The 17,159-nt window shown below is 39.0% G+C and overlaps 1 protein-coding gene across 9 annotated transcripts in view; it reads right to left on the reverse strand.

The window, feature by feature from the left end:
* The window catches only part of MEIS2 (Meis homeobox 2), a 174,029-nt gene that overhangs the window by 105,807 nt on the left and 51,063 nt on the right, over nt 1-17,159 (reverse strand). For all 9 annotated transcript variants that reach the window (XM_063160481.1, XM_063160480.1, XM_063160473.1 and 6 more), the window contains one exon: nt 15,286-15,431. In XM_063160481.1, coding sequence (XP_063016551.1) covers nt 15,286-15,431 — 146 coding nt within the window. The remainder of the gene's footprint in view (nt 1-15,285; nt 15,432-17,159) is intronic.

Below are 17,159 nucleotides of genomic sequence, written 5' to 3' on the forward strand. Positions count from 1 at the left end.
CTCCCATGTTTGTTGGAGCACTCCTGTTAAACCTTTTCCACACAGGAACCCCCTCAGCATTTTCATGGCTGCCCAGGCACACCTTCACTCCAAAATAAGGGCAGAAGCTGGTAAGGTGACCACCCATTTTTAACAACACATACCCCTCTACCTACCAGTGTTGCCTCTGCTAAGGAATTCTGATGGTGGCCTTGCTGTGCTATCCTCAACTTTCCTTGTAATGGTGCAATATTCACACGGAGGAAGCCTCTGATTTCTTAGTCCCTTAAGACACAATTCTACAGACTCATGAGGATTTTTCTTTCTCAGCAAAAAGGACTAATTGAATTCCTAGGACTATCTAGGAAAAATTGGCAAAGTGGACCAAAACAACTATAGAATAACTATCACAACCATGAGATACCATAAACACCTTTACAAAGGGAAGGAGAGTGAGGGAAGGGAGAAATAAGCTTTTTCCTTAATCTTTTGCTAAGATTTAGCCTAATACACCACGAGATTTAGCCTAATACACAGTATACATGGCATAGAAAGAAGCAGAGCCATCACCAAAAGTTCCTCACTCAGGTGAAAAAGAGTGTAGATCACCTAACCCTCCAGCAGAACAGTGTCCAACCTGCAAGTGTCCTCTGGGTTCCCTGTGTAGGTAGAGGGCCACAAAGCTGTGGCAATGGGGCTTTGAAAGGTTGATGTCTGATAATGGCTTTTTCATCAACCTCCTACCAGCATTTCCAACCACAGAAGTTTGCTCTGCACTTGAGGTTTCTAGGAAGGATGAATGAAGACTGATGAGGGAGGATGGAAGAAGATGTGGAAACCCTCAATTCCCTAAATTCTCATCCCCTGCACCTTTGGCTTTGCAGAGCAATGAATAAATAATCAGTACTGATGTTATTAAAACAATCTTGCTATCTCAGGGTCAAATTCTGATAACAAATGCATAGCCTGACTGGCCTGCAGAAATGCATTTGAGGACAGTACAACCAATCTGGAATACTGGTGATCTCTACGTTTGAGCTAAACCAAAATTATTTCTGCTAGGAACATGGGAAAAACTGGCACAAAGAAAAAGCTGTGACATGAAGCATTTGCTTGGAACAAGTACAACTTACTCCTGTCTTCTGTATCCTCTAGTGTGATTTTCAGAAACAATCAAAACAAAAGTGACAAAACCCAAAAACCACAACGAGCAAACAGCAGCTTTTAAGTGCTGTGGGAACAGAGACGTTTGTTTAAGTAACCACTGTTTAAAAAATGCATACATAGTAACACCAAAATAAACAGCTTGCAATGTTGTTTATTTTAAGATACACAATAGTAATGTAAAATGCTCTGAATTCAGGGTATACTAACACTATTTACAGTTGCGAAGAGCAGTAGGAAAACTAAGCTCCATGCCAGAAGACTCCTTGTTCAGAGAGCAAAGGTCAGTTTTCACTGCTTTTGCAGCTAGGAGGATTTCATCATGCAGCCATGGAAAGCTCCTGCTCTCATTTCTCAAGCAGGTAACTCCTGAACTGCATATGAAAATCCTAATAAAGGCATGCCATGCCTGTCTTTAAAATGGGTACTCAAGCCCATTCTTTAAAATGGGTACCCAAGTCCATTCCTGGGAAGTAAAATTTAGAGGGAGAAAAAGAGATCTTTGTCCTGTTGCTTCACTTTAAAATCCTTCCAAGCATGCCTGACTTACTAATGCTATGTTGTGCCAGACAGAAAAAAATACCCAAAAGGAGAAAAATAAAACTAAGCAGTGGTGTTCTGAAAGGTGACTGACTTACTGAACAGATTTATGTCCCTGTGTGTCTGAATTGCATTTGATTCTCTGCTGACAAAGAAAATATGTCATTGACTTCAATCCATAATAGAAGTTTGTGATATTTTTCTTCATAAAGCCAGTCTAGCTATAGGCAAGAAAACTGGACTTTTTTTCTGGCCAATCCATCGTCTATTTATTATTGTAATTGCATAGCTTTACCATTGTAATTGCAACATTGCTGTTATCGTATAATCCTTGCAACTGCCAATAAATGAGCCAGAAAGACTCCGACTCGGATCTGAGATCCAAGGCTAAATTTCTAATTCTGGCAATGAAGGAGGAAAAAATAAAAAAAGAGGAAAAAAATTAAAGCATTTTTCTACCATGAAAACAGAGCTAATTTGATCTGGAAGGCATTGAGACGAACATGGAACCCCACAGTTACATTGTTATAAAGTAATGATCAAGAGTAAAATTTCATTTTAAATTCAAAATACAATCTCTTTCTTCCTGATACTTTTGAGGAAAGCTGTGTGTGAAATTCAGCAGCTGAAGACAGCAGGCACTCAGTCAATATTTCCTTGCGGTCATTCTGCCCCTCTGAGGGCCCAAGCTTTGGTTTTGAACCATGGCATCAAATTGCCATAAATGCCTGTAAGTGAAAAGCAGGTGAAAAAGCTATGCTTTACACCCATTATGGCATTCAAACTTCTGTGGAAATCCATAGCCAACTCCATTTTATATTAAATTTGCATTGGATCCATGGCTTTAAAAATCAACATTTGTATTTTGAATGCTCAAACAACTTTTGGTGTTTTGGACTGATGTTTCAAAGAGCAAATGTTGGAGAACATGTCAGATAAACTGGGGAAAGACCAAGCTGGGTAGAGGTTGATTTCAGACCTGTACCTTACCCAGATATTGCTGAAACTTCACAAGTTGTGAATGAAGATCACCGTATGCATTGTGAGAGTTTCTGCCTCTGAATATCTGAAAGGGAGGTGTTTTTTACATAAGTTTCTCAATACAAAGCCTCTTTCTTTGTCAGTTTGACAGAACCCAAGCCTGGCTGACCTTCAGCATCCACTCCCAGTGCCTGAAGGAACAGTAATTAAATATTTCTCTTAAGCTTAGTTCTTCAATTTGTGTCTCAAGCCCATTTCTAGTTTGACTTTGTAAGTTAATTTTGCAATAATTTTTCCACTGACAGATAAATGAAACGTCATTAAAATGTTGAAACAAATACAACATAAACTTAAATCTTAAGGAAGCCAAATTTGGGAAGGCTTCCTTTTGAAAACAGCTCTAATTTGAAGATACTTTTCAGTTTTTAATCATTAATAAGAAAACATGAAAATATGAGAAAACCTTCAGGCAAGACTACTTTAGTGTAAGCCCAGGAATGTAAGATGTTTCTCAGCAGTATACCTTCAACTGTTTTTTTGGAGTCTAATTTTAAAAGTGCTAAGCAAAGGCACTTCCACAGATTGTTCTGCAGTCTAAACAACTGGGGTTTGGCTGCTGAATTCCATTATTCCTGCAAGATATTTTGTTCTTCTTCAGTAATTTCTCCTGTTATCTCTTTGTAGCCTGTGCTTATTCACTGCTTCAGTATATACATTCTCTGTCTAGGGCTAGATCTTGTAGTTTTGGGATGGATGGAAAGAGCACTGGAAATAACAATACAGCTCCCATTTCTCTCATCTTTTTTCAGCCTCTGTTACCCTTTTTGGGGAATAAGGGCCCTGATAGTCAAGGCTCTGCAAATATCCTTCTGTATCTTTCTCAGACTCTCCCCAGACTGGCCTCAGGCTAGTTTCATAATCCTCAAAAAAAAAAAACCAACCAACCTGTCCTGATGTTCAGCATGAGATCATAACATGGTGATCTCACTCTGAACATTACCTTTCACTACAGCAGCTCTATTGACTTCTTTGCTTAGAACAGTTTGAATTTCCCACTAGCTCTGTTGTGTGATATTTGGCCTCTTTTAGGCAAGATACTTTTTCATGGAGTGAGCCTAAAGGGTACTGAGTAGAAAGCTCGTGAGTCCCCCGGCCTTGTTTTAAAGAGTTTTCCATCTCAGCAAGAAGTTTGCTGCAGAGATGGTTTGGGATGCAGCAGAGGATGTTAGTGTACTGCTGAATTGGAAAGTGCAATATTTTATCTTTTCAGCTGGGGCTTTGAACAGGATTCAGACCCCAGGAGCCAAACTCATGATAGTATCACAGCTCTACAGTTATGTTTATTTGTACCCATTCTAGAAAAACACCACAGTCCTGTTCATTTGTAGGCATTTTATTCTCCTGCTGCACATACTGTTTTGCACTGGTTCGTTTGAAAGCGTTATTCTTTCTAAATGGACAAGTTTTGGGAAATAAAAGGGAGAGAAAATGGCAAGAGCTCCTTTTCCCAGAAGGTTGGTTGCATCCAAGAGCATTGTGGGATGTAAGTTCATAACAGCCAGGAGAGCTAAGATTAATTACAGTAGTAAATTGTCTACAAATGTTTTGGTTAGATATGCACAAAGTAGTGGGGGTTTTGGTCTGAGAAGCATTTGCTTGGCAGTTCATGGCCACCACACAACACAATCATAGGTTGTAGGCTGTTTAAACTTGAGGTGTAAATGGACATATTATGTGAAACAATGTGGAATCCTTAGGATTATCCTAAAACTCTGCAGTTCATCCCACCATCCACAGAGAAGTTCATACCAACTCAGGAAACACCTCTCTTTCCTAAGCAATGTTAGATCATGCAGTAAAGTTCTCCTGTGTAACTGGAAGAAATTGCATTGAAAACAGACAAGACCAAGTAACCCAACTCTTGGATTGGTCCACCAAAAGAATAAAGAAGATGGAAAGGAGTAGTGAATAAAATTATTCTCCCTCTATTTTTTTGTTCACAATAATTAACACATTGTTTCTGTTTAATTTCCTACTCTATATCTGAAAATCAGAATAACCCTTTATGGCTGAAATTAAGCACTGTTTAAACATTAAGATTTTGAACTGATCCCTCAAATTAGCCAACTTTCTTTGCAATTAATATGTGCCACTATTCCTATGCAACACTCCTTTGCTGACTCCCTCAAATATACACACATCACTTTTCTGACTATTCCAGTTGTTACCACACATACAATCTTTCGCCCTATTCACACTCCACAACCCTGAACAGCCCATTTGTGAACTATCCAAAGAGCTGTCAGCTATCTGCACATGGTCCTCAGTAGGCAGGGGCCTTGCCAATAACAAATAGGGACTTTGCAATATCCCTTCAGCCCCTTACTCTTGGCTCTAAGTCACCCTCCTGTTTTCTGTTTGTTCCTTTAAGCACAAGTGGGATGCACAAGTGGGAAGCACCTGGCTGAGTCAAAAGGGGCAACAGAAAGGATCAGGACTGGTTGGAAAGCTGCCAAAGTTCAACTTCACATCAGGACACTCCCAGACTGTTGAGGAGGGGAATATCCACTAGCAAGTTCTTGAAGTACAAAGATGCACTGGTTAATGCTGCTACACTCCCTTTACTCTCACTGTTGCCTCTTGGCCAGCAGTTGGAACCCAATGTTCTTTCTCTTGGGGCTTTCTGGGAAAGATATTTGATAGCATTTACATGCAGTAATCACCACGTCAGGAAAAGACCTGACGAAATTAACACAAGACCAAGACACTTGCACTGAAGTAGCTTGCAGAAATCATATGCTTTCATCTACAGTATAGACCAGCAAAAATATAACACTCTTAATTATATATTAAATGCTCCTTCATAAAGATAAAATTTTCCTGAACTTTCAGTACACAGAAGTTCAGGTATTTGTACAAGCATAGCATGACTGTCATGCTCTTTCAACAGCGGGATAAAACCACGACAGAAGTGCAATTTTCTGTAATTGAGCTGTTGCAAAGTAAAAGACACAAGCCTTACGCAGTGTTTTCCATCTGTAAATAGGAAAAGCACTTCAAAAAGCAGCCATCATCATTGTGCCATGCTGTTTAAACAGGGAAACTAAGGCACAGTGTCTTGTCATGGTCTCAGCTAGAAAAAGAAGTGAAAACTCCACAGGTCTGCCAGAGCTCCTTGGGCTACACCATCCTGGGGACAGTAGTGAAACTTGGGTCACAAGAGAATGTGAAAACAGTTGAGGACTAAAGACATTTGTCTTCCTATCATAAAATAGGAATCACTGAAAGACTTATTAAGTGTAATTCATGGATAAAGTGGCTAGAGCATTTAACACTTACTAAGTGTTTTCTGCCTGTCTCCCATTATGATTTCTACATCTTTACTGGCTTTTTCAAAGGGAACAGAGTTCCACTGGAATTAGTGGAAGGAGGACTGAGAGATACACACTGTTAATCACTAATTTATGAATTATCTGCAAATATTTGAATACAAAGACTCAAAATTTTTCAATTTACCTGAGAGGAAAAATAACTGCTTTTATAACGATCCATGTAGATATACAGCATATCAACTAACAATGTAGCTTACATAATCTTCGAAGTTTTTTTAATTGACATAACAATCTTAAAGTAATCTAGACTAGGCCATGATTTTACGAAAATCTACTCCTTTCACATATTTAGTATATATTAAGAAAGTGAACAGGAACTTTCCCATTGCTATCTGATTTAGTCAGGTATTTCCACAGTATATCCACTTCAGAATATCAAGTTCCCACTTTGAAATGACCAAATAAGAGCTTGATCCTGATGACAGTCAAATTTCTACAGCACTAAAAAAAAACTGGTGTGTGTAGATTTTTTTTAAACACTAAACCAAAATATTTGCTTCTGTTTACTGAGCTACTCAGATTTATTATCCTGAGATTGTAAGAGTATGTCATGAGATGTTAAACATTTTATGGACATAAGTAGTCAACTGCTACAAATAAAATACATATTTTGAAATGCCATCATAAAAAGGTAAAACCAAGATTTAAAAAACACTTTATGGCCTATCATCCAGTATCAGACAAAACAACTGAAATTAGTTTTGGCAGATTTGGGGATAGCAGTTAAAAATATAAAATAACAAATGTAAAAGCATGAAAACTGAATTCCCATTATGTTTAAAGATAACTGTAAGTCTTTAGAGATGCCAATGATTGCTTTAGATATTACAAACAAGTGCTGCCAATCAACTATAAAATAAGTAATGCTTGGTATTCTAGGTATCATAACTCAAGGCAAACTCCACAACAATAGGAGTAATATTGTTTGCCACAAACCACTCTCTTCATTATGCAGCAATAAGAATTGACATATCCATTTCTTTGCAGTGGTAGAAATGTTGGCAAAAACATGCTTTTGTTTTTTGGGGTTTTTTTCCCCAACACAACTTTAATTTTACTGGAAACTTCCTTGAAACCAACTGTCCTGCTCATGAATCTTGAGAAGAAAGTTTTAAACATATCCTGAGGCAAAGCTGCGAGGTAATATCACTGCACAAACAACAGCAATTGTATTTTCCCTGAAAATATTTGTTATATCTATGTATAATCATGTGCTCACACTGCAGAGAGGGGGAGGAACTATGAGTTTTCTGATGACAACAGCTTTAGGTAGTGGGCCCTGAAGACACCCCAAAAACTTCTCTCCTCTAGCTGACTGTGATCTTGATCTCCAAAAGGTGCAGTTCACAACATTTATTAGAGCAATGTTTTTGGAATTAAAAAAGTGTTTAAGCACTTTACATTCACATATGCTTTGCTTAAACCACTTTTTGTGAGCCTTGCAGCCACAACTCTATATAAATGAATTCTTGTCACTATCAGTTCCTTGTTTCAATTACTTTAAGGAATTCATTAATTGGACTTTGGTGCTTTTCTTTTCTTTTCTTTTCTTTTCTTTTCTTTTCTTTTCTTTTCTTTTCTTTTCTTTTCTTTTCTTTTCTTTTCTTTTCTTTTCTTTTCTTTTCTTTTCTTTTCTTTTCTTTTCTTTTCTTTTTTCTTTTCCTTTCCTTTCTTTTCCTTTCTTTCCTTCCTATACTGACTCTGCAAACCTTTGTAATCTGACAATAACAACCAGAGAAAAACAGTGGCTGATCCTATCTTTTGCTAGGCCACATTCAGCTTGCTCAGTAGAGGCTTTTTAATCAAACCTCAGTTTAAACCACACACGTGTTTTTTGCCGTTCTCAGGAATCCCCTGTTTGAAAATGGCAGGTAAAATATTAAACTTGGAAGTAACATCTAGCCACGTTATCTGATGGTTTGGCATCGGCTGACCTCATATGTCACAGGAATGAAATTCACCTTGCTGCAGCCCTGACACATTGTGCTGCCTGTTGATGAGGAGGAGGCAGAACCAGGCAGGCTGGTATAAAGATAAAAACAAGGAGAGGAAAAGGTAAAGCATAACAAGCTAATATCAGACAGGGTACTGTGAAAAACTCTTAGAGCAGGCCTAGAAGAGGCCCATTAGGTAGACTCAACAGCTTAAATTGTCCTAGTTGCACCAAAAAAGATTTTGCTGCAGTCCGTCAGCCTGCCATGGATTTGGGGACAGAAAGGCAATGAAAGGGACAGGAGAGCTGGAGGGGAAGGGTGGTGTGATTCATTCACTTGTCCCTTGCAGGATTCACAATTTGGGGATTCTTTGGGGGTTGGGGAGGGTGTGTATGTGTGTGTGTGAATTTCACCCTATATATAACTTGGAATCCTGTTAGAAAACAACCTAGTGACACTGCAAATCCAGTATTTCTCAGCATGCTATTTTTGAAGCTGAAACACACAACATATTTTGATCTCTAAAGAAGCACAATAAAGATCCCCTCTTCAAAATAAAATGAGAAGTAAAAAAACCCCTCAACCAATTGCACATGTAATAATTTCCAGGCCGGCTTCCTGTGATTGTATCCGATTATTTAAATTTTGGACTGTCTCTTTAATTTGAGGAGCAGGGAGAGAGGCGACAGATGGCAGACAGAATTGACTTATGTCCTCTATTCTTCTGCAGAAGAAGGGGGAGTGCAGAAAGTTTGATCGAGGCAAAAGCTACAGTACATAGGGCTGGCTATAACTATCTAATAGGTCTTTTGACGGATCGGTTTGGAATATTTAGGTTTTTTTCTCCCCCAGACGGGCTTTGTAACAAACCCACAGTCCTGAAGGTTGCCATGGGTGACGAGAGAGCTGACATCCAGTCCCAACTACAAATAAGCACATGACAAATGGGCCCAGAGCCCTCCGACAGCCCTGAACCTTGGTGACCCCCTAAAAAAACCCAGCCTCCCCATACCACATGCCCCCCCAAAAAAGCATTACTGAGTATATTTTTCAAAACCGAAACCTTGCACTTAATTGGAAACACTGCCGTGTAACTGAAATGCTTAGGACAGCATGTACAAGTAAAAATAAATCATGCAGCATTGTTATTTAATGCGCTGTGACATCATTTCCTGAAATTAAACAGAGATGACACAGATTCAGACAGTCCCTGCTAAGGTTCAGTTCAAACAATTCACAGATGTTTTCCTCCAGCCAGCAGAAAACAATGCAAGACTTAAAGCACTCTTCTCCCTCTGCCCCTCTCCATCTTCCACTCCCTCTCCTCAGCCTTTTCACTGGTACAAGGAGGTATGGCAGTTTTATAATACATGCTCCCGCAAAAATATTCCTTTTTAATTTAATTACTCAGGCTGTTGTACTAAATAGATGGATCATTGTGTCACAAAAGCATCAATTTTTCAGAAGAAATAACAGATGTCTATGTAACAATGATTAGATTAACCACTCCCAGACAAAGCTAGCTTTTGAGGCCCACACACCCCATGACCCTGGGTTCCCTCTTCTGTAGGGGGTGGATGTAGAAATGTCAGATCTAATCTCAGATTCCATTTTTAAAACAAACAAAGCCCCACCCCCATCCCATTTCAGCTCTTTTCTTTTAAGATTGTGGTGTTTAAAAGGTATGTGAATGTTTGGTCTCTTGCTAATTCTTCAGGATGCTTTCATGGCTGAGGACTAGGAGCACTCAGAGGATGAAACCTTTCAGCCTGGGATCAGAAGTGGCATTTTGAGAAAGATTTCCGGGTTTATTCTGCCCATGCTGGTGACACGGTGGTGCAGACAGGCAGGACAGGAGGGGGATGCTGATGACATTAGGCAGGGCTGTGCAATAACTACAAATGTTAATGGCCACCACAAGCCCTTCTGAGGAGACACCAGAGCAATTCTGGGGTACAAAGAGGCACAGCTCTGTTGTCCTGAGGACTGCATGACCACAGGTCATGGGAGTTTAGCAGTCAGGCACTGATTTTTCTTTAGCACTGGGGGGTGAAGTCATTTAACCTCTCCTCACAAAAGTTTTTCCAGTTGAAAAATGAGCACAATATTATTTCGTAGGACATGCTTCCAACAGGGTGGTGTTTGTACAAAGAGGTCTGTTATACACCGGCAGGCAACTTATTACCTTGCTGAAAACAGCACACAGCCTAAAATCAGACCTGGAATAAAAATGTAGCTTGGGCTCCTCCAGCTCTCTGACCCTGTGGTGCCCTGAGGTGGAGATGGCAGCCACGCAAACACATGTGCAGGTGGTTTTACAGAGAATTAGAGGACATTGTCCACCTCCTGTGTGTACTCTTGGAGGCTATAGCATGTTACAATGCACTCCAACGCACACACTAAAATTCACTAGAATGACTGCGCATTCCTGTATTATCTGGAGTCTCCCAGCCTCCTTGCCATTTTAACTGGACAGAGGTCTGTTGTATTTTTGGGTTTGGTTTTGGTTTTTTAAAGTAGAGGAAAAACAACAATGTGAAGAATGCTTCACACAGATCACACCTCAGTAAAGCTGTTCTTCTGCAGTTTGATGTGAAAGTGTGGAGTGCAACAGCCAGCTATGTTCGTAACCTTTCTTTAAGGTATTATTACTGAAATAAAATATGGAAGGAGATGTTTTGGAAGGTGGGTTGGATTCAACTTCCTTGAACACTTGCACTAAGATTGGCTTTGGTTGATGACATTCATCTCTAGAATCAAATCTAATGAATAAATAAAATAGCTGCCCTGTATAAAAGGCTTGATAAGCCATTCATCAAAATATGATATATACACATTTTATTCTCAGATACACCCACATAAATACAGAAAAAAAATCTGTTTCAGTGAGACTATTCATATTATCCAATCTGGACACCTGAATGCAACAAGTTAAGAAAATTAATTCAGGTAAGTACAAAAGCTGTGGCTGGTTCATTTTATCACCTTCCAGGAGAACTTACTCTAGCCTGACAATGAAACAGATAAAACCAAGATATATTCTACAGTAAACTGTGTAAAGAGCAAGATCTTCAGCCAGAAGATTGTGGAAATCAGGCTAAAATGACATTGTTCAAAGTTAGAAAACAGAACTTCAGCTAGCAAAAAAAGCAGAAAAAATAGCTCAGCTCCTCTGGCTTTAGGGGAGACATCCCAAATACCATCAGATGGGAATTAGGCATTTTCATTAAGAAAGCTTTAGTTTGCAAGCTACCATCGATAAATGTGGTACTATTATATACACGTCTTCTTAAAGGCTATAACAAAAAAACCAACCAAAATAGAATTTTTACAAAGGGCATCCCTCCAGGTAAGTGTCAAAGCATAACTGAGACTCTGTTCTACCAGCTTGGTTAAAAAAGGTGAAAAAATGTTGAATGTAGCAAAAATGTAGTCTTTGGCACACTGCTGCAGAAATGGATGAACTACCAGAGGTACAAGCCCATAGAGTGGTATAATTACTTCCTTTATAACTTTCCTCTCTTCTGATTATGTATATATATTTTAAAGGTCCTCCATCCCTCAAAAGGGCATGGGAGGAGGGGGACCAGCTCTATAGTTGCTGGTAAGAAATCCTAATTTCAGCACTGGTGTAAGCTGAATGTATCTATACATTTGAGCACTTCCTGTTTTCACTTTGTGATCAAATATGTTCTTTGCAGGGCAAATAGGGGAGCACTTGAGGGAGGAAAGCAGTGATGTCTGAGAGGCTAATTGAGTGTACTAAGAACTCCTTAGCATAGAGGAAAAGGAGTCTTCCAAAGCTATGAATAAACTCTCAGCTTGGGTCAGATTTCTTGCTGTTTCTTTTCTTTAACCACCTTTGAACTCGACTAAAAACAGTCGTAATGTCAGGTTTACCTTTCTGATGTCGTAATCTTTATGTACTATTGAAAAGATTATACTACCAGACTAGGATTTCCTCTACTTTCTTAAACACTGGATATTATCCAGAAAAAGCATACACATTTCCAACCAATTCATCCTCAGATCTTTTATCTTCCGGTAGTGTTGTAATTCCACATGTAAGACAGAGCTCAGTAAGTGAACGAGAACATGACAGAAGCTCTTACTCTTTGCATTTGACTTCCAACAATAAAAACATGCATGTGTATCCTATTTCAAATATAATTAAAGTTACTACAAAATGGAAGCTGTGATAGGGGTTAGAAATTGTTTTGAAAGACACAGCCTGTCAGACACATTCATTCTACATCAGAGTTCAAGTGCCTGTCTCTTCAAAAAAGCCACTTAGGCCATTCAATTTTTAAAATTGGCTGCGTTAGGAGTTTGCAAACTGATTGAATACAGGAAAAAAATAGCATTTTATTTAAAATCATAAGTAAATATAATTGGTCAGATCTGAGTTACTCTCTTGGAATTTGACAGTCTAAAGGGCTTCTACATTTAATCCATGCCAGAAGAGATGGACTGCCACTGCCTCTCCTTCCAGGGAAATCAGAGGTTAATGATTTTTGTCATATTGAGACTAACAGCTAACAATTGCTACAGTTGGCCTTTAGTTTTTTATTTGTCCTTTTGAGGTATTCAGAATAGGTGACAATGGCTTGCAGTTGAGAACATATGTAGAGAGACCCCTGTGGCTTATGGAAAAGTTGCTCCATGCTGGTTGGGTGTTTGAAAAAAAAAAAATACAACCAGAGCTCTTTTATGTTCCTCTCCTTAATGAATGCATGAATGTCAAAATGTACCAATGGCCCATTCAGAGGGCAAAGCCTAAGCAGCTCCTTCTTTAAGAACACATCCTGAGACATAAAATACATTTGCTTAACAAATTAAAATAATGAGATAATTCAATTAGTTTCTTAAAAAAAAAAAAAAAAAGAGAGAGAGAGAGAGAGAGAGAAAGAAAAAAGGGTACATCAGGGGATTATTGTAATACAAGAACAGGTCATACAGCACAAAAGAGGAACAAACCAATTTGAAATAAGGTTAGAGTAGTAATGAAGGAATGTACATTGAATCATGGACTGTCATTGTAAAGACATTTACTTGAAACAATAAAATTGTACATCACAGATTCCCCTGTTCTGGCTCAGCCAGAGTAACATTTTGAATGGACAAGCTAATTTGAGAAAAAGTGTGAGATCTTTAAAAGAAAGGAGTTTTCTTCCTTCCCTGCATGTGTTTATGGCAAGAATCTTTCTGAATTTACATTGCACTGGTCAGGGGTCTCCATTATCAGTTTGCAGGTCTGAGAATTACAGCGCAGTAAATCTTTCAACACCTGCAAACTCATTAAAGCCTGGACGGTAAAAGGTTTGGGGCTTTTTTGTGTTCATTTAATCTGATTTTTGTGAGGCCATCCTCACCAGTGACGGCAAATTTCCTTAATTCATGCAGGATGGAGAGGGTCAGGAGAGAGAGGATAGAAAAAAGGAAAAGGGATTTCAAAAAGCCAGAAGGACTTTCCTCAAGAGAAGCAAGAGGCAGTTGACTGTTTAATAAGCAAGTGTCAAATGCTTTCAAGGAGCACATAAGAAAGAAAGGCAGGAAGGAAAAAAATTGATATCACAAATTTCATAGGAGGAAATGCAGTTAACATGGAGGTGTCTACAAATCAAACTTGTTTATTTGTGGCCCTGGTTTTTGCTGTCTGCCTGTACTACTTGTGTAAAGATACCCTACAGCTAAACGAAAAACGCTCCACTCGCACTCACTCGACTCCCAAATTAAAAACATTTTACAGGTTAGTAAATCTCCAGCTGAGGTGATGTAGCAAAGAACAGCTGTGAAGTAATTTTGATAATGATGAGAATAATAAGCACATGGCAAGGTTCAGGGCTTTGCTGTTGCAGCTTCAGTGCTCCTGAATAGATAAAAGTGATTAAATACTCCTGATTATCCCTGACCAATATGTAATGGATTTACAGCCCTTTCAATTAGTCAGTATTTGCTTAGGACTCATTATTTTGTCTTTGGTTAAGTAATCAGCCCAGAGACTCATGTTCTGTCTAATTCCTCTGAGCCAAGTGGGTACAGGGCACCTGACCTTTGAAATGGCCATAGCTGAGAGGCAGGAATAACCACTACTCCAGCAGAGACACTGGCTATTCCAGCTAATCCTGACCCCACAGGCCAGATCAATGCACCTTAGTTTGCTACTAATGTCCTTACATCAAAATGATGGTTTAGAAATGTGAATCTATCTCTCCCCCCTTTAGCTGTGCTGCTGGCAGAGCAGTTCGATAGTCTCCATCATAAATAAATCGGGTCCAGAATCATTACACTGCAACCAACAGCAGGAAATTTATAAAACCATGGAAATTTATAAAACTTCGGTAGAAGAAGAGGCAGTTAATAACAGTTAGCATTTCAAGCCTTATCAGTAGGAAACAATTTCAAAGTGCAAGAAAGAAGAAAATTGATAATTTTACCAGTTTCCATCATTTCCCACACGAAGTAAACTAGGCTTACTAGGTTTTCTGTGGAATTGTGTTTTGATGCCTAAATGAAGCTATAATAGTCAACAGAACACCAACACAATACCAACAGCAAGCAGACAAATAAAAGCCCAAGGAAAGCACTGCTATTTCTCATATTTAATCTCTCTCCCCCAAATGTGAATATGGCTAGGTTTTAATATTTATGGCCTTGAAGAGAAGCAAAAGATGCGCTTATTCTCTCTGTTACACAACTGAAAAATAAGGCAATCTGTAAGCCTTCTTTATTTCTTCACAAAAAAGTAACAATGGCAAGGTTGCAAGCTGCTGCTTTGACTTCTCTAACATCCACAGTGTATGTCAGCACATGCACACAGAGCAGGGCTCTCTCTTTCACCACATACATACAAAGTTTGTGTAAACAGAGGCCAGCAATAAAGAATTCATAAGTCAGAGCTTTATATATGTTAAAGTAAGAATCCCCCTTTTGCTGTCTGTAGCAAGATTTTGAATAGTTCAAAGCCAAAAATGGTTACTTCGTATATAGATGGTGTTCCATGCTAAGGCGCTGTACTCTCTCTCTTTTTCTTTCTATAGGATGTGTATATATGTTCATCTATAGAATTTAGATAGACAGATAGACAGATAGATAGATAGTTAGATAGATAGATTTCTTTCAGATTTGTCATGATTCCAAGACCTAAGGAAAAAAATCTAATAAAAATAAAAGCAACAAATCCTGAGACCTAATAATGGGCAAAAAATTATGGGGATAATTGATTTCTAATAGCGATGAATAAACCTCATTAGGCACATGAATAGAAATTTATTTTGGTTTTGGTCACCACTTACTGTGAGATGCTGGAAAAGCCACGCTCTCATGATATTTGTTGCTACTTTGGGGAAAATGCCTCTTTTCTTCTGACGCTTTTTGTCCTTGTCTGGGTCATCATCGTCTCCTGTACCAGGTGAGGCTACACTGTTGTCTAAACCATCACCTACAACAAAGAGAAAAACAGGAAGGAGGAGATGTTTAATGAACCAAATACAGAAGCCAAAAAATACCATTAATTGCCAAGACACTACCACAGTTTGGGAGGTTTTTATTTGTTAGATCAGGCACATACTGTTTCTCATTATATAAGAATGCCGATGCAAATATGTAAAAATTAGAAAACCGTGTCTCTCCAAATACTAATTTTGTGTTTCACACATGCATATATCATTAATTCAATTATAATTGTGTGCTTGACATAGTGCAGTAGCTCTTTTTCAATTATGGGATTCAATGTGGGAAAACCTGCCACAAGAAAACCCATTTACTGTAAATGCATCCCTACAACCATTCTGAATATGTACGTATAAGTAATCAAGTTAAATGTTCTGTAGTCTATATATTCGAGGCCCTCTGCAGAGGTGGCAGTAACCATGTCACTGTTCAGTGCACATAACACACTGTCAGATGAGCCCCTCCCAGCCACCATCACCTCCCAGCACACATACACACGCACTCGCAAACACGTACACCTAGTCTGACCCTGCACACAGCATTTGCATGACATGAAAACTTCTACATCTCTGCATCAGTGGTTATTATCATTAAAATAAAAAGATGCACATCAAGGTAGAGCTCTCACTTAATCAGAACTTTCCATCAACATCCTTCTCTTCTGTGCTTTTCCCTGGCATTAATTGTGCATTAGCAAAAATCATTTACTTTTAACAGTCATAGTTATTTTTTCTTGCCCTCCAGCAAAAATGCCTTGAAAGCCTGCCTGGAGGGCATCTAAATTATGTATCTGAAAAACTCTTCTGGCAAGGCATTGCAGGACCCCTACTTTCTTAAAATTCATACGAGCACGTCTTCCTGTTTTTGGGAAGGCATCAATCAAGAGCAGCAATATATGCCATATTCCTACATTAATATTTGAACTAATAACTTTAAAAAAAGGAAAGAAACAAGATCCGACTTGTGGCATAATCAAATGCAAAATAAATGAAGAATACTGGGACAGCACTGAGACTTTATAGATTGCTGTGTTTTCCTTACACATCATTAGCCCGGAGCCACACGAAAGAGGAAAACAGAGAAGTGGAGAGTTTATGCTCCCTGCTGGTGTTTAAGAAGCCGAGGTCCTGGAAGGACATCTGGGAATTGTGCTGAGACGGTGGTTTTTGTAATTTAAGAATAGACATTCATTAGCAGTAAATGCCATAAATCCCATGCTAAGTAAAAACCTTGTCCAAGAAAGCCTAAAACAATAAACTCTGTGCTCAATGTAGCCTGAGCTAGACGCTCCATAGCTTCCTGAGGAATGCTATAGATTCATGAGCTAATTCCTATAGCCTCGTCCAGATCTGTAGTGCTACTAAACGAAATACATTGCTGCTACATACAGTCCATTTGCTTCAAAACTTGCATTTCAGCTCCATCTTCCCTCCCATGCCAGATCACCCTTCTTGTACTGTGTCCCCTCTGAAAAACCGACCCTTTTGGACTGGAGAGACAGAAAAAGCCACAGCAAAGAGCTGGCAGATTAATTTTATTGACATTTCCATTTTCACTGCAATGTGATACCCTCCATCACATGGAAGAGATGACCCTCACTATTTACAGACTGACAGGCCACTTCATTACAACCACCCTGCCCCAAGGCAGAGCAGCTCCTTTCCATCTGCCCAAACACCAGAGCAAGACCCTGAAGTCGCTGCTGTGTTTCTCGTGC

This window comes from Melospiza melodia, chromosome 6, assembly GCF_035770615.1.
Source record: "Melospiza melodia melodia isolate bMelMel2 chromosome 6, bMelMel2.pri, whole genome shotgun sequence".
Lineage (NCBI taxonomy): Eukaryota > Metazoa > Chordata > Aves > Passeriformes > Passerellidae > Melospiza > Melospiza melodia.